Source organism: Canis lupus, chromosome 27 (assembly GCF_011100685.1).
Source record: "Canis lupus familiaris isolate Mischka breed German Shepherd chromosome 27, alternate assembly UU_Cfam_GSD_1.0, whole genome shotgun sequence".
Lineage (NCBI taxonomy): Eukaryota > Metazoa > Chordata > Mammalia > Carnivora > Canidae > Canis > Canis lupus.
In genome coordinates this window covers 21,412,373-21,437,971 of record NC_049248.1, presented here as the reverse complement: position 1 = coordinate 21,437,971, position 25,599 = coordinate 21,412,373, and the positions used below count along the sequence as shown (strand labels likewise).

At 36.7% G+C, this 25,599-nt stretch overlaps 1 protein-coding gene across 2 annotated transcripts; it reads right to left on the bottom strand.

Moving 5' to 3' along the window:
* Positions 1 to 6,013: 6,013 nt before the first annotated feature.
* On the bottom strand, positions 6,014 to 25,111 carry CMAS (cytidine monophosphate N-acetylneuraminic acid synthetase). Of its 2 annotated transcripts, XR_005379930.1 has the most exons (9): positions 24,750 to 25,111; positions 17,612 to 17,754; positions 17,321 to 17,476; positions 12,315 to 12,448; positions 10,539 to 10,633; positions 9,992 to 10,163; positions 9,074 to 9,227; positions 8,271 to 8,431; positions 6,479 to 6,615 (listed from the first exon to the last, which is right to left on the bottom strand). XR_005379930.1 is itself a non-coding variant. In XM_038577026.1 (8 exons), exons 1-8 carry the CDS (start codon positions 25,007 to 25,009, stop codon positions 6,425 to 6,427), a joined length of 1,305 nt encoding a protein of 434 aa, XP_038432954.1. In that variant the 5' UTR covers positions 25,010 to 25,109; the 3' UTR covers positions 6,014 to 6,424. The 2 variants fall into 2 exon arrangements, 1 of the variants encoding a protein (XP_038432954.1); XM_038577026.1 differs by lacking the exon at positions 8,271 to 8,431 and having other exon boundaries at positions 6,014 to 6,615; positions 24,750 to 25,109.
* Positions 25,112 to 25,599: the final 488 nt, after the last annotated feature.

Here is a 25,599-nt window from a genome sequence, read left to right as displayed (position 1 = left end):
TTCATCGATGTACTAAGAAATTTAAAATATTTTGTAGCCAATTGTTCCAAGAGTCCTAAATACTTATATTTGTCATATATGTGGAATATATTTCTTCTATGTAAAATATTTTTCCTTCTAAGTTAAACATCAGTAAATCTATCAACGACCTTAGAATTAGAAGGCACTCTATTATAGAGGCAGTCTAACTATAAACCCTCAGCATATTGTCAAATAAACTAGCTTGGCAGTGTTAAATGTTACTTGGCTAGTTTGTGAGAGAGTTGAAGCTTAATTTCTAAATCAATCGTCATCATCATCATCATCAACAACATCTAGAGGTCTTATATTAGCCAGGTACTCCTTTAAATATGCTACTTACTTTAGCTGTTTTAATCTTCACAATACTCTCAGCAATAAGGAAGCTAGGTCACGGAGAGGCTGCCTAACTTGCCAAAGTGCAAAATGCATAATGATTACAATAACAATCCTCAAACAGATCTTTTTCTGGCTTCCCAAAATCCCAACTCCAGACATATCAACAAATATAGTAGATTAAAAATAGAATTCCTTCGGAGCTCCTAGGTGGTGCAATGAGTTAAATGTCTGACTCTTGGTTTTGGCTTGGGTCCCGATCTCTGGGTTTAGATCGAGCCTCATGTTGGGCTCCATGCTGAAGGCAGAGTCTGCTTGGGATTCTTTCTCTCTCTTCCCCTCCCTCCCCCCTGAAGTAAATAAATAAATCTTAAAAGAAAGAAAAAGAAAGAAAGAAAGAAGAAAGAAAGAAAGAAAGAAAGGAAGGAAGGAAGGAAGGAAGGAAGGAAGGAAGGAAGGAAGGAAGAAAGAAAGAAAGAAAGAAAGAAAGAAAGAAAGAAAGAAAGAAAGAAAGAAAGAAAGAAAGAAAGAAAGAAAGAAAGGAAGGAAGGGAGGTGCCTGGGTGGCTCAGTTGGTCAAGTGTCTGACTTTAGCTCAGGTCATGATCCAGGGTCCTGGGATCAAGCCGTGCATCAGACTCCCCACTCACCATGGAGTCTGCCTCTCTTTCTCCCTCTGCCCCTCCCCGCACATGCTGTGTCTCTCTCTCTCTCAAATAAATAAACTCTTAAAAAATTTTTTTTAAATAGAATATCTTGTATTAGGAAGTGGACTATACCTCTTGATGCCTTGATCTGGGTTTGACAGTCAGCAACTTGCCTCAATTTGACCATGATCGCCAGGGATAGATCATCCAAACAGATAATCAATAAGGAAACAGTGGACCTGAATAATGCTGTAGAACAAATGGACTTAACAAATATATACGGAACAGTCCATCCAGTAGCACCAGTATTCACATCTTCTCAAATAAACATGGGACATTCTCCAGGAGAGATTATATGTTCAGGCACAAAACAATCATTAACAAACTTAGGAATATTGATATCATATCAAGTATTTTTTCTGACTATGATAGTATAAAAGTAGAAATCAGTAACAGGAGGAAAACTGGAAAATTCACAAATATTTGCAAATTAAGCAACACATTCCTGAGCAACTATTGGGTAAAAAAAGAAATAAATATCTCAAGACGAATGAAAATGGAAATATAACAAAACTTATGAGATGCAACAAAAGCAGTTCTAAGAGGGAAGTGTAGAGTATACAGTGAATAAAGTGTTTCTTAAAGTCTTCATTAAGAAAAAGAAAGATCTCAAACAACCTAGCTTTATGCTTCAAATAATTAGAAAAAGAACAAAGCCCAAAGTTAGCAGAAAGAAGGAAATAATAAACATTAGAGCAGCAATAAATGAAATAGAGATTAAAAAGACTAAGAGATAGTTCTTTGAAAACAAACACAATCGACAAAAACTTTAACTAGACTGAGAAAAAAAAAGAGGACTCAAAACTATAAGGGGAAGAAGAAACATTACAAAAGACACCACAGAAACACAAAAGATTGTCAGAGACTGCTATGAACAACTCCATGGTAACAAATTGGACAACCTGGATGAAATAAACCTTGTAAGACTGGATTCTTAGGTAGCAACTTGTAAAGTACGTAGTAAAATGTCTTCTGGGGAGAAATTGTGAGATGAGTTTTTTGGCCAGCTCCCCTCGAGGGATAGCCAGGACAAGTATTTGTATGCCTATGAACGACTGCTTCTTTATTTGCTGTATATGGTCTTTTAGGTCTCATGTACACCAGCCTTGTTGGCTTTCAGAGTTCGGTATTTTGGAAGCCTTTCCTTTGGGGAGACATCTTTAAATTTCAGGCACTAAAGGTGGGCTCCAAATCCTTTACTCTTTATGGAGAAGTTGGGAGTTGGGAGAGTCTGATTGTATGGCGGGCTCTGTACTGGGGATGGGGTTTATGGCCATTCCTGGGGCCTCAGGTGTGTTCTCATTTGCCTGATGTCCAGGAGTGCATAAGTTTCTGGACTTATTTAAAAGGGAATTTCTCCAGGTGTAGCTGTACATTTCATGTGATAATGGAATATTATTCAGCTATAAAAAGAGGAAATCTTGTCCTTTGGGACAACATGGCTGAAGCTTGAGGGAATTATGCTAACTGAAATTTGTCAGAGAAAGATAAATACTGTATGATCTCACTTCTTTGTGGAATCTGAAATACCAGAGAGTACACTGGTGGTTGCCAAGTGTTGAGGGGTGGGGAAAATAGCTGATGGTAACCAAAGGGTACAAAGTCCCAGTTATGAGTCAATTCCGCATACAGCTTGGTGAGGATAGTTAACAATACAGTGTAATTATATACTTAGAAGTTGCTAAGAGAGTAGATCTTAAATGTTCTCAAAACAAAACAAAACAAAAAAACAAAGAAAAGGAAAAAAGAAGAGAATGGTGGCTGTACAAGGTCATGGTTATGTTGACATAACTGTATTGTAGTTATATGTAGTTAGTGTATATGTATTTCAAATTATCATGTTGCATATCTTAAACTTACACAATGATTTATGTCAACTCCTATCTCAATAAAGCTATAAAAAAGTAACATGTAATTCAGCTGTATAGAGAAAAATAAAATAAAATCGGCCAACACTAAAGGTCACTCATTTTTGCTTCTGCTGTTTCAAGTCTACTGATTCATCCATCAAAAGCGTTCTTCATTTCTGTCACTGTCTTTTTTTCCAGCATCATTCTGATTTTTTCTTACAGTTTTCATCTCTCTATGGACATCACCTATTTGATCTTTCATGTTGTAGACTTTTTCCATCACATCCCTTTACATGTTAACCACAGCTTTTTAAATTGCCTGATAATACTATCATTTGTGTCATGTCTGAGTCCAGATGCTTTGTCTCCTTGGGCTTCCTTTTTCTTGGCTTTGGTATGCCTTTTACATTTTTTGTTCTTGCAAACCAGATATGTTTTTGAGTAATAGGTACCAAAACAAACAGGTCTTTAGTGTAAGGATTTATGTTAAACTTGCTGGATGTTGGGCTGTATTTAATGCTTCTTCTAGCTGTATGTATGAGACTTCAAATTCCTCCAGTGTCCTTGTTTTGGCTTTGGGACTTTTTTTGGTATAGCTTCTCAGAGACGGTTGATGTTTTGCAGCCTTTCCAGCTGTATTCCACGGCTATTAAGCTGGTGACTTATTTGTGTGGTGTAGGATGTCAAAGAGGGGGAGCCTTCTAAAATTCTCTAAGTCTTGGTCTTTTAGCAGGCTCATCTTGGGATATGACTTTAAAGAAAATTTTATTTATTTATTTATTTATTTATTTATTTATTTATTTATTGATTGATTGATTGATTGATTGGAGAGACAGCATAAGCAGGGGGTTGGGGTAGAGGGAGAGGGAGAAGCAGACTGTGAGCAGGGAGCCCAACACAGAGCTTAATCCCAGGACCCGGGGATCATGACCTGAGCCAAAGGCAGATGTTTAACTCACTAAGCCAGCCAGGTGCCCTGAGAGTATGACATTCACAAGTGTTTCTGGGCCTTGCCTAAGTATAGCTCTACTCCCAGTGCTCCTACTGTTTCGCCTGCCTGCAGCATTCATGATTTATTTGCTTAATGTCCTCTCCCCTGTTGACTATGGAGATTTCGCCACCCAGGTGACACAGGAAGGCTGGAGTGAGCTTGAGTGAAGTGGAATCACCTTCTCCCAGTTGGGGTAAGCTTGCAGTATTATACCAAAGCTTTCTACCACAGAGTAGACCTTTGTTAGGAAGAAGGATCTGGGATGGTTAGAATAGTAGAAATATTAGTAGTAGAAGTAGTAGACTATTCTTTCATTCCTGCCAGGGTCATAGTGATATCTTGGATCTTCAGATCCATGCTGTGAGAACCTGCAGGCATTCCTGGAGGGAAATGTCCACCTCCTTCCTCACCCCTGCCCATGACTGTGACCCAAAGAAATTTCTCACATGAGTCTATACTTAACATCCAGGAATTCGTCAAAATTACCAGTTGGGTGTTATTCGTTTAAGGCACCCAGCAGCTTTGCTCCAGGTAAATAAGTAACAGGTGCTGTATATCTGGCTGTGTCCATCTCTTCAGATTTTGGAGTGGTTGCTGTTTGACCTCAGAGAACTGAGAAACCCAAGAGAAGTCACAGATTTTCAATTTTCCAATTTTTCTTTCTGTAAGGAAGGGATTGGTAATTTCTATTCTTTACATGTCAGAGCTGAACATATATTTTCTTGACCAAGATTCCCTACTACTGGTAACACAGGAAGTAGTTTAGTTAGGACTGAACAATCCTTACTGTTGGCTTTGGGTCACCGAAATGAAACAAGGAGTCTTGTATAATTGTAGTACCATAACCAAATACTATGTGTAATACTCTTGCATAGCATTTACTTTGGGAGGCATTTTGGCAGGAGTTTTTTGAGGAATGCATAATTAGTGTGGTAATTGAAGGAAGAAGTTGAGAAGAGGCGGCTAATCAAGGCATTGTTGGAGAATTACACAGAATAGTATGATTAGGGTGGAGGAATCCACAAGAACCTGTAGGAACTGAGGCTGGAAATATTAGGATATGTCCAGAGTACATTTGGATTGGGAAGTTTTATCAAATTCTATGGCCAGCATGGAGTCACTAAAAGATTTCATAAAGGGTAACAGCAAATGTGAATTTAGCAAAAGTATTGGATAAGCTGAAAGGGCACTGGGCTAGGAGTATCAAGCTCAAGATTTGGTATCTGACGAGAGAGAAAAAGGTGAAACCTAAGGTTGTGATGTCTCAAAGTCCAGATCAGACATGTGGGAGGTGAAGTCCAAGATTTGGCTTATAATGTGAAGAATTTGGGATGCAGTCAGAACTTACAACAGAGACTAGATTCTGGAGTCACTGCATGGAAGCTACAGCTTAAACTTTGAATAGAGATGTGGTTCAGAGAACAAGAACATGGGGTAGAACCTTTGGAAATGTGTACACTTAAAGGGTCGGAAAGAGAAAATAAAGTCAATGAAAAAGCCAGAAAGGTGGGAGAAAAAACAGGGTAAGACATAAAGGAAATTAAGGTATAAGAGGTTCCTTTTTTCTTCCATCAATGTCTGGCCTATAAGGTCAGATTCTGAACTGGACAAATGCACCCAGTCCTGACAGAGAAAAAGAGTTTCCTGTAGGACTTAGCCTGAATGACTTGCTTTTTGCCAGAATTCTTTTTTACAGTGGAAATAGACGTCAGTGTTTCACAGGAGGTGGTTAGTGTTTATTAGGTAAAAGTCCACATTTATGAGATAAAGCTCCATTCTTGGAATTTATCCAGATAGGAGAGTGCTTTGTGGTGGCTGTAAAATTGTAGTGACAGCTAAATTTTGGATATAAAACTACCATGATCTCAGAGGTAACTACAAATTATTTACTCCAAATCACACAATATATGAAGTTCTTCACAATATATGAATTTCTTTGGAGATCTGGGTTTATATGGAGTGCGTGCTGTATGTATACATACCTTAAAGTACAATCAGATGCTTTACACCAGGTATTTAGTGGCTTGTTTTGCATGCTGACTATATGGTCAGTGTTTAAAGGAAATCAGGAATCTTTGGTAAATCTCTGCTATAGCAACAAGACAGTTTTCATCAAGTTTGTGAAATGTAATTTTATTAATTAATAGAAGGGCATGTCTTACCAGACACATTGTCCCCAAATAAATAAAATCTCAGCATCATTAAAAGCACACAAACACACAGTTTAACAGGGTACAATACAAAGTCAATTTAGATGATGTTCTTACTTGCATTTACTAAAAATCTGAGAAAGACTGTATTAATCTCTAAATAATTATCTTGCATAAAGAGAAAAGTAGAGCACAGTTATTTTGTAGAAGGTTTTGGGAGTGACAATTCGAGAAGACTGCTTTAAAATATATTAAGATACATCACAGGTCAAATCACACTCTCTGTAACATTACAACATGGAACTGTACTTAATCAAAAATAAAGGTGGCTGAAGAAGGCTGTATACTTTCTTTCCTAACATTATACTAATTTCTATTTTTGGCATGAGTTAATAACCTTTTCCATTAGTAGGAAAATGTGCTCTGCAAACTCTCGGAGGGCACCACGGCCACCATTACATTTGCAGATATATCCAACAGCCTTCTGGGCAGTGGAGCAGGCATCAGCAGGCACGCCACTTAGGCCCACTTTCTTCAAGCACTCCTCATCAGACACTTCATTTCCTATCAAGTAAAAGAAACCCAGGGTGAGTATTTAAGGAGACAAAGAATACTCATTCTAATACAAAAAGCAACCAGCAAGTAATTCTGGTAACTTCAGTAAGACTACTTAGGCACTGTATGTAAGAATACCATAAATAAGGTGGAACAAAGACATTAAAGTATATACAAGTATAATTGAGGTCTAGGGTTTCCTCTAAGCAATTCAAAATAAATGCTCATCAGTTAAAAGAGAATAGATTATAATTTCTGATTGCCATGCATATTAGAATTATTAGAAATTCTATATAAATTATGAATGACTTAAACTTTTTATCAAAAAAATCCCAGGGACACCTGAGTGGCTCAGTGGTTGACTATTTGCCTTCAGCTCAGGTCGTGATCCCGGGGTCCTGGGATTGAGTCTTGCATCAGGCTCTCTGCAGGGAGGCAGCTTCTCCCTCTGCCTATGTCTCTGCCTCTTTCTGTGTCTCTCATGAATAGTAAGTAAATAAAAATCTTAAAAAAAAAAATCCCAAACACATGCAAGAACCCCAAGTTATTGTGGAATAATTATCAAATGTTTTTCTCTTTGCTCCACCCATTATTTTTTTTAGAGGGAAGGCTAGAAAGGAATTCCTAGACATCATGTTTTACCCCCAAACTCTTCAGCATTGACCTCTAACCTGTAAGTATATCTATCTCTAATAAGTATATTTTAAAGAAAGTGACACAATATCATCAAACAAAATCAACAATTCCTTAATATCATCTAGTAATTAGTATGTGATCAAATATTTCCAGTTATCCCAAATTTTCTTTTTTCATAGTTGATTTGTTTGCATCAGAAGCCTAATTCCACATACTGCATTTTGCTGATCTATATTTTAAGTACTTTTAATCTGTAACAGTTCTCTTTGATTTGTATATTGCTTATTTGTTGAAGAATTATCATCCCACTGACAAAACTACATCCTTTCTCCACCTGCCCTGCTCTTCTCTCCCTCTTTCTGTTTTATATTGATAGGATCAATTTCAGAAGCTCCCAGTACCTCAGATTTACCATTCTGAGTATAATTATTACTATACGGTAGACCAAAACGCTCATTAAAAAAGTTTGTTTTAAATCAGTTCCATATTTATCTAGTGAAATTTTTTAAGTTATTAAATGTATTGGAATCTGAGTTTTTTTCACTGAAAGATGATGGAAATTAATTTTAATTAAGTAATTAATTTAATAAAATTTACTTATATGTAAGTTTTGATAATTTTAAGGAATATATTTTCATACATTATGTGATCCATACAAAATAGTGCTCTGATTTTAAAATTAAAATTTGGAGTTTACTCTCTATTTTCTTGTTTTCTAGCCTCTGCTTTTTATAGTTTTTTAAAAATGTTACGAAAGCAATGCATATTCTTGGTAGAAACATTTTTTAAAAATCAAGGCAAAAACACCAAATCAATATCATCTGAATTACCACTATTATGGATAATCACTGTATATTAGCCCATGTAATTGTACAATTTTACTGATACAAGTGATACACACTATTTTACTACCTGCAGGCACTATATTAGGCATTCTATATTATCTTCAATTTTCCTTCCAATAGCTTTATAAAGTTTGATTTGTGTTTATACTATAAGTAGGAAAACCAAGGCTTGAAGAAACTCACTTAAGGTCGCGCAGATAATTGGTATATCTGGAATTTGTTATCATTAAAATTGTTTTCTCCTTACAAAAACCGGATCATTTTCTATCAAGGGCTCAGTAATATTCTTCTCCAGGGACTCTTCACATGTGGTTCAAAGGCCAGTCCTGAAGTCCTCAGATGACCTGCTTCCAAAACATTTCTGTGCTTCTCCTTTTGAGGCCCATATTACCCTTGCAAATACTTATTTCATACATGGGTTATATTATATGTATTTTAATAACTTGTCATCTTGAATATCTAAAATGTAGACATTAGACTGCAAATGGTATAAGCAACTCCCAGCAATCAATCCCAAGCCTGCACATTTAAGTGGGTTCTTTTCTTTCCTCCATTATTGGCACATCTGCCCAATTTCCTTCCCGGAATTGCAATTTAAAACTAGGGACATTTTTAATAAAGCAAGTCATCCAGACTGTAATCCCTTATATGTTAGGAATCGGCTAAGTGCTGTACCCAGATTATCTCATTAATTCCTACAACAGGTCCATGACACAGGTACCCTTGTTATCTTTAGTTTACAAGGTAGGAAATTAAGGCTTACATTACCACAGCTGACTAGTCACTGGTGTGGTCTGACTCCAAAGCATGTGTCATGGTCAGTCTACTAGGATACACTTGATACGTACTATCAAACCTCTAGAAAGGCTGTCCCAATTTAGTACTTTCCTCAGTACTACGAATATGCTAATCTTATTCTTTTTTCTCTATTTCTTAAAAAAAAAATCCTCGCCCATTTTATTATGGCTGAATAATAAGATACCAACCAAGATATGCCACTTCTTTCCAGCATAGGCCCATTTCTTTTCTCCACTCATCCAGAACTACTAGCTTGTCTGGTACATTGACTTCCATTTTGCAATCCAGTTTTAAGGAAGAGAGTGTCTGCTTTGAACAGGCCCTTTCTGAGATTAATCTCACCTTAAAAAATAAAGAAAAGAAAGAAAGAAGGGCAAAATGAGAAAATAAAGAAAAGTATTTCATAATGAAACAACACCTGGTAATAATATAAGCCAGAAGTGAGTGGTCTTCTAAAGAACCAATTGAATAAAATTAACTGATATTTTAAAATAATGAATCTTTACAGAATTTTCTAAAGGTAAAAGACACTGGTTTCTACAGTGGGAAGGATTCTACCTGCAAGTTAAAAAATATACATGGTCTGATCCTAACCTAAGATTCTCTTATAATTCGATTTATCCAGAGGAAAGTCTGTAACTTGTCTCCTGAGCTGCTTAGGAACACATACTTAAGATTTCTAGGGAATTATAAGAAATTATCTTAGCTTTCATTTTTGAAAATATATTAAGTTATTTTGAATTAAAATTTTCAATCATAAGAATAAGCTACATCTTTTAAAAACCCACAAGGTATTTGCTTTTTTCCTAAATGTTGATACCTATTTTTTATGAAATTTTTCTTGTTGAAACATCCTATGGGAATTATGACATAGTTCCTATTTAAAAATGTTTATACTTATTGAATAAGCAAGAAATATTATTTGCTGAATGAAAAATGCCTAATTTTGTTCACCTAAGAGTATGATATTTTCTAGGCATGTGAAGGCAAAAGTTCAGATAATTTAACAGATAATACTAAAGTTTTAAATCTCTTATTTCCCTCACATGGTCTTTGACCCTGAATCATCATCTTAAAAACCATCACTATATTCAGGGGACACATACCTCAATACCACTTTTCTTTAATAAACTTATCCCAATAGCATCTTTTACATCATAAGATATTATTTCTTTTTGGTCTCCTGATACATAAATGTGGCCATTGGTGAGACATCCATCAATATTGCAAACCAAAAGCTTTATCTCCTTAAGCTTCTCTTTGCCAAAATAGCCATATCTAAAAGAAACCAAAATAGACCTGAGTACAAGTGAAATACTAATCACTTCCTCTCAACTGGCTAACACCAGTAAACTTAATAACCATTCCCACTCAATTATTCAAACATCACCCTTCACATTTACATCATATATATACTTCAACTTCCAGTGTAAGAACTTTGAGTAGAGTGGTCTAACCAGACTACATGTTTCTCAAGTTATTGAATAAGCCATCCATAGGGATATTTTACGTGTATATCTTCCTTACAGGAACAAACAAATTACAAAGATCCTAAAATGTTGGAGTATCAAAAATTAGTGTCTAGAAAACACCACATATCTACTAAAAGAATGTCAGGGTCAAGTGCAAAAGCTGTGCAAGTCTTGTTTTTACCTTAATACTCTTTGTTCTGCAATAGGCCAATCAATATCCACATCTATATCCACACTGTGCTCAGCTCGCATTTCATAGTATGCCATCTTTCCACCCTAAAGATAGTATAAATGCCGTGAGTATTGTTTTTAACATTTATTTGTGATACCAAAAGTTTATTATAATACAGAATAATGAATTCATTTCTACAATACTGAGAAAAATAAATAGCCCAGTAAAATGAGTGACATACAACAAATACTTTCTTGAGGGAAAAACTTGTTTCTTACATATTCAAAGCATACACCATAATATTTTTCAAATTCTATCTACACAGTGCAAGCTTCCTATTTTTCTTTAAGTAGATTTCCATTTTAAGACAGGAAAAAGCAGAAATACCCATCTTCCAATATTCTGAGAAGGAATTTTCTAGAAACCCCTAACTGTAACCTCTTCTGATAGTCTCTCCTCTTAGCATCCAAAAGCAGTATAAGGATTTTCAGAACTTATGTTCCAATTTGCAACTAAGTATCAAGATAGGAGAAGAAAAATGCCTGTAGTATTATTGTACAGAATTGTCTTAAATCCCTGAACTACATGTGGGAGTGGACAATAATTGTCTGGATCACATGTGGGCAAAAGGAAGGATCAATTACTTGATCCTGGGGTCAGGGGTAGAGGGGGAGGCTCTTCCTATGACTGTGATAATTTGAATGTCAAAATCAATTACTGGAAAATTTGATTTTTTAGAACTGTCAGTCTCTTCATAAATTTTATGATGAGATACTGCATTGTTCTTCACACTTTAGGAATGGGTCAAATAACAGGCCCCTTAACAAAGAGTTTGGAAACAGTGCTATCCCTGTGTCCAACCAAATTTTTCCGAATACTCAAACTTAACTAAACAGTCTACAGTTTGCCTATATACTGCCAGAAGATTGTTAAAAATCCTTTTTACCTCAGAGAAAGAGTCACATTAGAATTTTTACCACAGCAAATAGAGGGGTTTTTAAATGCTGATTTTGAGTAATGTAAGGACCTGAATCCAAGTCCCAATAGTAATACTACTTGTTTATGCCCTGAGCCAATTACTTCCTTTTTCCCTCCTCTGTAAAACTCAGCCAGGAATGTCTACTTTATTCCACTCATATGCAGATTACATGAGATATAACCTATGTAAAGTGCTGTGTATAGTCCTTGGTATATAATAAGGATTGAATAAGTAACTGCTATTAACTAAAAGGAACAAATAGTATATGATATAACCATGTAGGCTCTAAAGATGTGAGAGACATCCAACTTCATTATTTTAAAATGAGAGTGATGAGATTCAGAACAGACAAAATGTTTATTCAGAGCCACATGGTTAGAGATTAAAGAGAGAACTATAATCTGGCTTTCCTGACACCCAGGTTGGTGCTCTTCCCATCTACAATGTTTTTCTGTCTTTAAAAGCAATAGGCTTTTATTCAACTGTTCAACCACAACCTGAGAGTAACAAACTGTGGATTAAAAACAATTTTGAATGGAATGAAATGAATATCAGGACATGTGTACAACATCCGGTATATGACTCATTTCTTAGTTAGAGCAGAATTCCTTGCATATTCACTGGATTCTAAAGATTAGTTTATTATAACCTTACAGGTTAAATGCCCCAGAGGATAAATCTTATCAGTTATTGCCTTTCCTCTAGAAACTGATACTTTCTGTATGAACTGTGCCATATGTCTTCCTTAGAACTGAGGTATACAAATAAAAAGGTTTAAAAGATTTTTGCAAAATGAAGGCACAAACCTGTAAATAACCCATCTCTATCAAATGTCTTTTAGCAAAATAAAATGAGCCATTTTCATATAATTCTCCATCCCAGTCTTGTCGACGAGGTCGTTTAGCTGGATTCAAATTCAGAGGCTCAGTCACTTCACGAACTAAAAGCAAAAAGCTATAGTAAGTCTATGTTGCTTTGAAAACTAAGTATTCATTTAGTAATTTTTAAAAAATAAAAGTAGACTGAAAATGTAAAATATTTTTCTATCTTGATAAATAAATGGACTTTTAAAGGACAAAAATCTCTAATGATCCTGATGATTTATCTTTGTTTGCTAATAAATACTTAATAGTTATTATTATCTAATTATAGAAAAGTATTTTACAGAAGAATTCTGAATAATTGAGATTTTAAGACATTTTTAAAAATACAAAATCTGGGAGGACCTCAAGGCAGCCTTAAGGCAGCTTCAAAAGGACAGAACTTGTCATAAAATATCCTTATTTGAATGTCTTAATATATTTCTCTTATTTGCTTCTGTAGCAATACAATGTGTGTTTATATAAGGTGGTTGAGAAATTACATTCACAGAACTATTACAGAAAACTGAAGACTTACGCATTAAATTATTGAAACTTTTATATTGATAAAAATGTTTATATGTTACATATTCTTACCAGTAGTTTAAAAATATACTAAGCACAATAATAAATACAATTTACTTATTACTATCCTTGGTAATGAAGGATCAGCAATTATCAATATTAGTGATTATAACATCATATAATGAATGAAGCCCTCAGTACTGATAAATAGGGATCCTCTTGCCTTTTTACTGTATTTTTCCCAAAGTTGTGTTTATGGATGTGTATTGATATGCACGCATGGTTCTGTGTGTGTGTGTGTTTAAAGCTGGTGACTCTTCAGAATCTTTCTTTACTTTTGGCTGTCACTTATGTGTGTAACAGCTTCTAGAAAAAACTTCTACTTACTTGACTAACTGAACCATCCTCTGTTCAATCCTAATCTACCAGTGTTTGATATAATCTAGGAAAAATACTCATTTATGCTATAAATCCATAAATAAATTTATACTATATACATTGAATAGCTACATATGATATAGTTTTATAGGCACTGGATTTGTAGCAATGAATATGACTCTACTTTCATGGAGTGTAGAATCTAGTGGTAGAGATAGGCAACAAACAAACTTGATAGTTCAAGTGGTACTCTGAAGAAAAGGAATGAGAGGGGCAAGTCTTTCCTAAGTGAACAAGGATCAATGGCTGTTTTCTCTCTGGGGACATCTACTGAATTGAGGAGGAAGTGAAAGAAAGATCAAACTTGGCATAAGCAGAGGGACTCTGCCGGGGTAAAGAAAAACCAGGAGAGTTTTTAATGGCCCTGTGGACTTGAAGCATAGATTGGCTTCTATAGGAGTGCAAACACAGAGCTAGTTCTTCCCACTCGATTATTCTGCTATAGGACTCTTGCTGAGTGTTATGGCACAAGAAGCTAGAGATGGGCTGGAACGCAGGGAGAGATTATAGTTGTGTGGTGCTTAGATCCCAAAGTCCTGTTAGTACGAGGTTATCAGCAGTCCGGACAAGATCAATCTTCTGGCAAGATACCTGCACTAAAGAGGTAAAGAGCACAACTCCTAACTGGGTCAAAGAGACTAGCTCCATATCCTATCTGCCTGATAGAAGAAAGGGTGTGCCCTCCCCAGACGGTCAAAATCCACATACAACTTTTGGTTCTCCCCCAAACTTTACTACTAGCTTACTGTTGACCAAAAGCCTTACCAATAACATAATCAACACATATTTTGTATGTTATTTGTATTGTGTTGTTGCAATAAAATACGCTACAGCAAAGAAATGCTACTAAGAAAATCATAAAGGAGAGAAAGTACATTTATAGTACTAGACTGTATTTATTGAAAAACATTGTATGTGGACCCATGCAGTTCAAATCAGTGTTGTTCAAAGGTCAACTGTACTCCAGTCTCTATGTCAGGCATAGGACAAAATATGAGTCATTATGAAGAAGCAGAAATACATTACCCATAACTAGAGAAAAACAGTTGTAGAAACAGAAGTATAAATGACCCAGATGTCAGAACCCACAACTGAGGATTTTCAAATAACTATCATAAATATGTCAAAGACTGTAGAGGAAAAGATTTAAAAAGATGGAGAATTTCAACAGAGAACAGAATTTCTAAAAATTAACTGCAATGTACATGCGAGAATGGAAAACACATATATCTGAAATAATTCACTAGACAGGACTTACAGTGCACTGGACAAGTCAGAAGAAATGATCAATGAACTCAAATATGTCAACAGAAATTACTCAACATGAAGCACAGAGAGAAAATCAACAAATAATGCAGAACAGACTGTGAGAGACATGTGGACCCCATAAAATTTATTTTATACACTTAACTGAGTCCAAGAAAGAAAGGAGAGAAAAAATGTTGAAGAAATATGTGGAGAGATAATGACACAGAATTTTTGCAAACTAATGACAGATATCAACCTGCAGGCATGAGAAATTCAGAGGATCCTAAATAGGATAAACACAAAAATCCCCACAGCAATACAAATTGGAGTCAACTATGAAAAATTAAGATAAAGGGAAAAATCTTAAAAGTAGCCTGCGGGGAAAAAAGACATTATATTTAGAGAAACAATGATCAGAATAACAGCTGGTTTCTTTTAAGAAACCAATGGATGGCAGAAAATAATGAAATGACAAATTAAAAATTCATCTCCAAAACAGTAACATCAAATCTTAAAATGCTGAAAGAAAAAAAGGGCAAACCAAAATTTTACATTCAGTGAAAATGCCCTTCAAAGATAAGAGTGAATTATAGACATTTTTAGACAGACAAAAGCTGAGAGGACCTGTTACTAACAGAAATACCCTGTAAGACAGAAGCACACGTAAGTGGGAAGAAATTAAGAATAACAAAAAAAAAAAAAGATAGATATCCAGGTGAAGATAAATGACTATTTTAAAATAACTTAAAACATCATTAACTGTTTAAAATAAGTATAACAATAATATATCATGGGGTCATAATATATATAGAAATAGATTATGTGACAATAATAGTATAAAAGGCAGGGGCTAAATAGAAATTTACTACTATAAGTTTCTTAGTTATTTGTAAAAATACAAATTCAGGCAGATTATAACAATGTAAGAGTGCAAAGTGTAATCCTCAGAGCAGTCCTGTCAAATAGAAATATAATGTGAGCCATATATATAATTTAAAATATTCTAATGCCTACAGTTTAGAAAAAGTAAAAAGAAGTGAAATTAATTGTAATAATAGATTTTATTTAGCCCTAATACTTTAGTATCTAAAGTATTGTTTCAACATGTAACAAATGTAAGAATTATTAGATATATTGCAAATACTTCATACTAATCTTAGAAGTCCAATATGTATTTTTTGCTTAATGCATATCTCAACTTGGACTAACTATACTTTGAGTGCTAACAGTGGTAAAGGCTACTATATTAGATGGTAAGGTTCTACCGTGATTACAAAAAAAGAATACAAAAAGTTATACAGTATAAAACGGAATAATTTTTCAAGAATTTATTAATCCAGCAGAACTTTAAGTGATTTTATAAACAAGAAACATGAGAATAGAATCACAAGAAATACCACTCTGGGTGAGAACCACTGTTCATCAATAGGAGTCTGTTTCACAGTGGTTCTAAGAAAATATGACAAGACAAAGCTCTTGTTCCTAACATTCACTTCTTGACGTTAAAAGATATTTATTCAAACATTTCTAATTTTCTTAAAGATATTCATGGATCTATTTTTTATGGCCTTGTCACCTATTTAATGTACATATTTCCTGAACTTCTTGAACTTTAATCATATAGCACATAAAGCTCAACATTCAATTGAACACTGGGCTTCCTTGATTTGCTTCAAAAATTTGTTTTTTAAGTTTTAATAGATCCTTCCTAGAAATTATTTCGGAAATTTGCTAAGTAAGTTCAAAGTTAAAATATATAGCTTAACACAGAACCTGGCACAGAGAAGACAACCAGTAAACATTTACTGAATGACATCAATCAGTAAATGTATTTATTGATATATTTCATTGGTTTGGGTAGCATTCGTATTTTGAGATTAAAGAATCTTATTTTCAGCCCTTCTTTATCCTCTTACTTGTTCTTTTTTGCTCGGTCTCCAGTTTCATTGCACTTTCCTTACTGTCTCCTTTAAGTCACACATATGTTGGAGACAATTAGGCCAGGTTTTCTATATTCAACAAATATCAGGGCACCTAAAAGAAATCATATCATCTTTCCTTACGTATATTACAATATTCACCTATTTGTTGGTCATCCTATTCTTTTTTTTAAAGATTTTATTTATTTATTAATGAGACACAGAGAGAGAGAGGCAGAGACATAGGTAGAGGGGAAAGCAGGCTCTTTGTGAGAAGCCTGATGAGGAACTCAATCCCCAGGACCCTGCGATCATGACCTGAGCTGAAGGCAGTTACTCAAACACTGAGCCACCCAGGTACACCCATCCTATTCTTTATTCCATATTTTACTAGTTTATCTAACTAGAAATCAGGCTCCTGCTAACTACTGTGGAAGTCTCCTTACATAGGAGTGACCTATTTTGGGAAGCAATTCCATAATTTATTCCTAAGGTCCTCCAGAACATTTTTGGTAGACTGCTATCCCCATGATCCCAATTACGATTTATATGGAGTTTACCAAGTAAGCCTAGAACAAACAAGTATTTCACATCTATAAAAATGACATGCCTGCCTCAAAAGGCAAATAGAGTGTTAAAATGTCCATTTGTAAAAAGTAAAGCAGGGAATTTGGTCTGTCGTCTCAATAATCACAAGACTTAGAACTGATTATAAATGTCATTACCTACTACAGTTAATTCGATGTTGCTCCCTTCATTCCTAAAGAATATCTACATATGAAAAACTGATTCTCCATAAAAGCTAAAATACTGATAGATTACCTCCTTTCTGAATTTCACTCCATCGAAACTGATGGCGTCGCACAACAGAGAAAACAGAATCATATCCTTCCTCTCGAATCATTTCTGCAACTTTTTGAAGGTCAGTAGGATGTAAACACGGAGAAGTTGCTTGAATATTTCCTACAATATCAACCTCTTAAAAAGACAAAACAAATGAAAAGGACATCAAGGTTCTTTGCAAGGAATACAAAGATCTTCAACTGTAAAAATGAGTCTTGTGAAATAAGGTGGAAATTATATAAAATTTTGAATAAACTATCAAATTCATACCATTGTGATAATTAAGAAATTCTATGATGGCATCTAGTGAGGTAGAACTGTCTTTTGAAACTTCAGAACTTCTTCGATGAACTTGGGCACCAAATTGTTTGGCCACATTCTCAATTTCATCATGGTCTGTTGAAACCCACACACTGTATAGGTATTAAAAAAATATAAAAAGCCAAATCATTAAAAGAAGCCACTAAAGATAAAAAGGACTTCTGCAACCCCAAAATACAGCTTATATATTAGAATAATTTTTATACCATCAAAAAATAAACACAGATCTAACGTCATATAAAATATATAATTAAAGAATTATACTTTGCATATAAACTATATAATATCTGAATAAAAATGTAGTACCATTTATATTTACAAAAAATATTGTATTTATATTATGTCTTATATTATTTATATAAATATTATTTATGGAGCCCTATAGTTTTATAAGATTAGAAAAAAATGACACTTGTATTTTTTAAGGCTACTGGTATATTATGTAAAACAGTAGTGGCCAGAAGTTCAAATAAATCTAAAGGAAATAAAGAAGATCCTGCTCATTCAAATCCGAATTATTGTATGAGAATTTTAATAGACTTGCTAAGAAAAAAAAATCGAATTGGCTTAGCCAAACCATGAAGCTGAAAGAATTTCAAGCTTGGAAGCAATGAAATGCCCAAATCTAGGCTCAAAATAATCAGAGAATCCAACTCTCTTGGTCTGCCAACTAACAGTAGGTATACTATAAATACATGAACACAGAATCGACTGACTAATAGCCATTGACAACAATTATAGACATGGAGAACATGACTTGATGAGCTCTGGGAAATTTAATTTAATTGCTCCTTTAACCACATCTTACATGGCTCACTATTTAAAATTTATAAGATGATGACTAGGAGTAAAATGCTACTTTGGAGTAACGTGCCAGTCTCTACTGAGGTTATTTCCTAGACCTTTACAAATTCCCTTTTGCTAGAAACAAAAAATGTGAATATTACTCTAGCCACAATGTTTTATTAGTGATATTACACAAAGTTTAATGACTTAGTCTCTGGCATATGCATTTATTTATTTTTTTATTGCCTTCATTCATAATTTACTGGGGATAAGAGGAACTGCATGTTTCAGATGTCTATGCTCAATTGTCAAGAGTGAAAAGAAAGTGAGAAACTAAAGAAACCTTTCTTTTTTTTTTTTTAAGGAGATAGAAGTTTATTGAATATAGAAAATATAGAAAATATTCTAACACCTCTAGATTTCATTTATTAATTTCCGTTCTTCCCTTTAATATATGTGGAAGGAGGATTAAATCCAGAGATAAAGTCAATAAACCCCCTAAAATTTCTTTTTTTTTTTAAAGTCTAGTAAACAAGATGAGCCACTGGCCAGGGGGTCAGATGTCTCCCATTTACTGTCACTCTGCAAGGCAGAACACAGAACACCCCCCCCCCCATTTTTCCCCATCTTGAAATCTGAAATATTTGGGGGCATATTTTTACTGGAGAAATATCATAGTTAAAGGTATATAAAAAAGTAAAGTACCAGTGAAAACCTAGTTTTAAAATACAGAAGGTGAAGGCAGGATGGGAAGATGGTAAATACATTAAAAAGTGAATTAGTAAAAGCAAAAGAAATGGTCTTTTGACATATAATTTACGTCACTAATTGAAATAAGTTACTGCTCTTGTTTATTATTCTGATTTTCTGTAATGAAAATGCAACACCACAGGATTTAGTGATATTTTTGAAACGCTTAAAAGGTGAATAAAAAACAACAGAGGTTTTGGAAGAGGTTTTTCTTCTTTCTTCCCTTTTATCATTCCTTCATATTTCTTTATTCATGAAACATTTACTGAGTGCCTATTATGTTTCAGGTCCTACTTTGGGCAATGGAGACAAGATAGTCCATTTTCCTGAGAAACTTTCAGTTCTCAGCCTATTAGTAGAGACAGAGGCCAACACAGTTCTATAATTCCCTTTAAACCATCTGGGAAAGAAAGGTAAGAAAGCAATGACTAACTTCTCTACAATGCTTTATTTTTGCAAAGTTTTTTTTTATAGTGACTGCTACATAACATGCTCAATCTATATGTGTTAATAAATGAAACAATAAATGGTTAACAGCATGGGATCTGAAGGAATGGGTTCAAATCCTGGCTCCACCACATGTTAGCTATATGACCTTAGGGAAAATTCATAATCTCCCTAAGCCTCAATTTTCAGTAAAGTGCAGGTGATTAAAAAAAAAAAATGCAGGTGATAATAACAGTAATTACCTCATATTGTTGTTATGGGGATTACATACAAACCACAACACACAATAAACCTTTCATACGTTTTAGCTATTCGAAATAATAAAATAGGAATGGCAATAAAGGAACATAGACACAGTCTCATTTAATCCTCACACTGCCTCTGTTGGAAGGAAAACTGAAGTTCTGCTTTCAGAATTTCAAAGGTCCAAAAGTCTAATTTATACATATGAAAATAGCATCCCAGCATCCCATATGTAGACTTAAAATACAATGATCATCATTAATAACTATGTAAGTAGCTAGACTTCCTTTGGTTTAGGGGAATCAGAAGAGGAAGGGCAAAAAAGAATGAGCAAGTGAATAAACAGGCCTAATAAAATTTAAAAGCAAGTACAGAGTAGACGTCAAAGCCTAATGCTAATGGCTTTACCATCTAACAGGATGAAGTCATATTACATCTAACAGGATGAACAAGACTATCAACCCTGACGCCTATCAAAATGATTTCAAATCATAAACTGCCATTTTAAGGATAACACAGCATAGGCCTACCATTAATCATAAATCTACACCCTACAAATGAAACTAAAGGTCGTGGGCTTTTTTTTTTTCCCCACAAGTATGTTAGGTAACATTTACAAAATCAATTTGTTCTGAGGTTTCCTAACACAACATTGAACCACTGTTGAAGTGAAGCTCTTACAAACCCACCTCTAACAGTAACTTTTTACTAAATGAAAAAAAAAAATCCTCTTAGCATTTTTTCTCAACTGCCAAATTAGTATGCAAAGTTAGCAACCTTGAAAGTATTGTTAGCTTTGACTCTGAGCAGGCCAGAAAAATTTTCCTCAATGAACAAATCATGGTTTTGAACAAAATAATCTCCAAAGCATTTCCTAGCCTTGAGAAACACAATCGGGCAGCTGCAATTTTCTTCAATTCCTTCCTCGGGTGAATATTTCAAAGAAAGAAAATAGAAGGTGTGGAGTGACAAGGTTGCTCCAAATTTGGACTGAAGCTTCAGAATAAATCAATTAAATCCAAATTAACACATTTTAATTGAGGTCCCAACACATTAAGCATACCAAGATCAGTAAGAGTACCTGCTCACAAGAAGCTCTTCAACCCAGTAGAGCAAGGGTCATCCCAGGCCAAATCTGGCTCACAGCCTGCCTGTTTTCATAAATAAACTTTTCATGGAATACAGCTATGCTCATTCACATATGTATTGTTTGGCTACTTTCACAACATACAACAGAGCTGAGCAACACAGACCATTTGGCTTGCAAAGTCTAAAATATTTAGAATTTGGCCCTTTACAGGAAAAGCTGGTGGACCCCTGAAATAGAGAGTAAAGACACAAGTCCATGAATACTTGAAGGTCAAAGCACGTTAGCAATGGAAAGAATTTTGAAGATAATTACAACTTTCCCATTTTACAAGTAAGGAAACTGTGACCCGCAGAAGACATCAAGATTGTAAAAACCTTCAATACGAGGGGTAAATGTCAAGGATATATCACACACTATACGGCAGACACTATTCTAAAGGCTGTATGTACACTACCTCACCTAATCCCCTCAGCAAGCCTTTGAGGTGGATACTTAAGTCCATTCTGCAGATAAGGAAATTGAGGCACAGATGTTAAGTGATTTACCCAAAGTTGCAGTTAACATGTGGTGAAGCTAGAAATTCCAATCCGCAGTTTGACCACCAGGGTCTTTGGCCTTACCTCCCTGCACAGTGCATGCACTAAAAGCTCTGAACAATGCTGCTCTGTATTCAGAAAACAAAGGTACAGTTACTTTCCATTGAGGGGATCAGCAAAAACTGCATGGCGGAAGTAGTGCTAGTCCCTTTCATTACCTTTTTAGTTGAACTTTCCAGATCTCAGAAGGGATGCCACCACATAGCAAACAGCTATGCAAACTAAAGAGAGGAAAATCACTTTATTATACCATATTCTAAGTTTGAGAAGGCAGAGTCAGGCAGATTATGCTCATTTTGCTAGTTAAGGAAAATACTGGTTTTATTTCTTCTAATTACTGTTATTAGTATAGTAACAGATACCATCATAGGTGGCTTTAAGTATAAAATATCATTCCTATTGTCAAGATGCTTATACTCTAGATGTATTAAACAAAACTGGAACAGAAAAAGTTCTCAGGAATCATTTATTCTTGCATGGAATTTTGTACAAATGAATTTAAATAAATGGAAACAGGAAAATTGCTGCGTAATATATTTTCCGATTATTTCGTAGCAAGATCCCCTATGTCTGCTAAAATGGCTATTTGTTGGGTTTTGACACCCAGCATCTATTCTTTGGTAATCATACTCCAATTTTTCTCTTGATGAAACTGTCACATGGTGCTTGGGGGGGGGGGCGCTCCATCACTAGCTCCAAGAGTGGAAGAGGCAGCTAAACTGTACCAATACAAGCACCGCTGTAGCCACAGTGACTGGCTCGAGGATAAGCAGGTGACCCAGAGAGACTCTTTTTTGGCTAGACTTAAACTGGGAAGGATATAAAGAGTAAAATAAAGAAGTAAACAAAGCGGACACTAAAGCGGTAAGGACAGGTCTAATTTGTTAACTATGGCAATAGGGGAAAGAATCCGGCATAAACTAAACTCAAATTCCCCAAAATAAAGGCTGGAGATTTCTTAAAGGCTGTAGTGCGTTAAGAAAAAAGTATTGCAGGGGTGTTAGAGGGGGTTAGTTCATGTGACTAGGCCATCAGGGTTTGTTTACTTCTGACTTTATGATGGGAGGCAAGAAGCCAATTGAAGCAAGGTGCCCATTGAATCTAGGCCCTTAATTCTCAAAGGTGTTTGCACTTCAAAGAGATAGCTCTCTGGTCCTTGAGAAAACAGTCTGGGGTGGTAGATTTATATTCCAAAGGATGGAGAAGGGGTTTATAATTATAAGCTTTCTAAAGTAGTTTTTCTGAGGGGGGTTCAGAGGCTGCCTGTCACCAGATTGTCCCTGAAACAAAAATTCTCCTGGCAGCATTGAGCTTTCTCAGCCATTTTAAAGGGGTACACATTCCCCACTAGGGAAGGCCTAGAAACATGGCCTTCCGAGTTTGGACAAGTTGTTAAGCGCTGAGAGTTTTGCAGTTCTCAGCACAACCGCCTGACACCGTAAAAGGTAGAGCATATCAAAAGAACCAAGAAATGGAGGATTCTGGTGACAGGGTGCACCATTCCCTTACCCTGCTTTAATTTTCTTGAAAATATTTATCACCACCAAATACAGTATATACTGTTGGTATACTGCCTGTCTTTCATCATTATAATGCAAGTTCCTGAGACGAGGGACTGACTATTGCTACTGCTACAACCTCTAGTAACGAACACAGGACAGTGCCAGGCATATAGTAGGTGGTCAATAAATATTTGCTAAATGAATGAATCAATTTTTGCCTTTGGATCTCATTGTACCTGAAACAAGCCTTACCCTTTTTTGTTAAGCCAGGCTGAAAGGGGCTTCCTGACATGCAACTGAAGAGTTGTAAATGAGTTTTGTTCTTAATCTATCGAGAAAATGACTTTTGATCTTTACTTCATTTTACAAAAACGGCATATTGCTGCTGCCTCGATGCACCTTCTTTTTTTTTCCCCCAGTGTGCACTCTTTGTACAGATGAAAAAATGTCCCAAAGTCTATAAGCTCCAGAATGACAAGAAGCATGTCATTTCATCTTGGTGTTTCCTTGGATGTGTATGGTAGAAACTGGGGCTCAGTAAATGTTTACTGAATTGAACTAAATCCCCAAGTCTTTCCCTATCTCTCCTTTGCACACTTCCTATTACATTACTACACTAGTGTTATCTTCTGGGTGCCTGTCCCTATTTACCTCGCCCCACCCAAGGCTTCCTTTGGATTAAAACATTAATTAGTAAATTCATACTTCTGGAGTATCTTTTGTTAAACAAGACGAGTTACATGAAAATCATATACCCGTATATTACGGGGCAATTAACAGGCTCCAGAAACAATCACCTCTTTAGGAACCAAAAACCCAAACATTAAAAAAGTTTATTTTCCACAGTAACAAATTCAATCATAATTAGGGTGAAGTTACTATGTGTCAACTCATTCCTAACACAGAATTCTTTCTTTTATGAATGACATCAGCTCGTTAACTCCTGACCAAAATGGCATATGGCAATGCCTCTGCAGGATGCACAATTAAAACTTGTCTTTCGGGCACACGAGCTTCCAAAGATATAATAAAAACCATTTGATAAGCACATCATAAAACAGCCTGCCGTACGTTTTCTCACTACCTCTTGCCTAGGTAGAGCTGTAGGTAGTTTCCTAGATTGTGCTGACTCACAGGCTGAGAGCTTGGAGTATTTTTCAAAGGTCAGAAAGAGATCTCCAAGCTGAGCTCGAAACTAGAAAGCCTTGACACCTCACTCCATTCACGAGCCTGACGGCTCCCTAATCGATGGGCAGGCACCAGGTGGTCATCACCGGCTAAGCAACAGGGGAACCCCGATGGCCTCCGTCTGCGAGAGTTCACCTAGAACCACAGACGGTTCACAGGGGTGGCGGCCTCCTTCACCCGGGAGGTCAACCCGGGGGCGGCGGCGGCGGCACAGGAGGAAGCGCCCCTTTCACGGGCGGCGCTCTCAAGGGCAGGGACAAGGAAGTGTCCCAGGTCAAGCCTGACAGCTGATTCGGAACAAGGAAGAAGCCGGGCACTTGGTCCCTGCGCTCCCCACGGGCGCCCAGACGGCCCGGACCCTGCACGCCCCGCCCGGGAGCAGGCACCCGGGCACCCCCGCCCCCCAGCGGCCCGGCTCCGCGGCTCCGCGGCTCCGCGTCCCGACCCCCGCCCAGGCCGCGCCGCCCACTCTCGCACATGCGCACCTCTGGAAGACCCCCGAGTCCAGGGCCGCACGCAGCACCCAGCCAATGAGCGGGACCCCCGCCAGGTGCTTAATGTTCTTCAGGGGGATGCCCTTGCTGCCGCCCCGGGCCAGAACGAGGGCCGCCAGGTGCGGGGGCTTCTCCACACCTCGGCCCTGGCCTCCGCGGGAGTTGCGCTGCAGCTTCGGCGGCCGGCCCCGGGAGGGCCGCCCCCGCGGGTTGGAGACGGAGGTGGCGGCCCCCTTCTCCACCGAGTCCATCTTCCTCCCACGCCTTCTCCCCAGCTTCTCCACATCCGGGAGCTCTTCTCTCGCCACCTCAGCTCGGCGCCGCCCGATCTCCCCGCCCGACCGCTCGCGGGGGTGGCTGGTCCCGGCCCTGGCCCCGCCCCTGCCGCGGGCCGCCCTTTGCGGGGCATGCCGGGAATTGTAGTCCGCGGCCGTCTCGCCTGGGTCCGGTAGGCCAAGTTAGGCTCTGCCTGGGAGTCCCCAAACCCGCGCCAAGCGGAGGGAGAAGGGGGGCCGTCCAGAGATAACTAGAAAGAAGTGCAGCTTCTGGGAGCACGGGGTTGATATTATACAGAGATTTCTAAAATAGGCAACATAGATTTTATACATATATATATATATATATATATATATATTTTTTTTTTTTTTTTTTTTTTTGCTAAAGAACTTACCCACTTAAGAAATGTAGTGGGTTTCCCACTGCGCACTCAGATGCACCCTAACACGAATCAGTCTTATATTTAAAAAATTATAAGCATATATTTTTCTGCTAGGTTTCTGACTCTCTATTTCCAAGAGATTACCTCATTCAGATGTCCTACAGGCACCTTCAATTCGACATT

Coding starts and splice junctions, on each gene's coding strand:
- CMAS (XM_038577026.1), bottom strand. CDS start 25,009: ATGGACTCGGTGGAGAAGGGGGCCGCCACCTCCGTCTCCAACCCGCGG. Junction 9,228..9,991: donor TAAAGAAAAGTGGTATTGAG/GTATGTGTCCCC, acceptor TTATTTTTTAAG/GTGAGATTAATCTCAGAAAG. Junction 6,616..9,073: donor GAAAGAAGTGGCATATCTTG/GTTGGTATCTTA, acceptor TTTACTTGATAG/GAAATGAAGTGTCTGATGAG.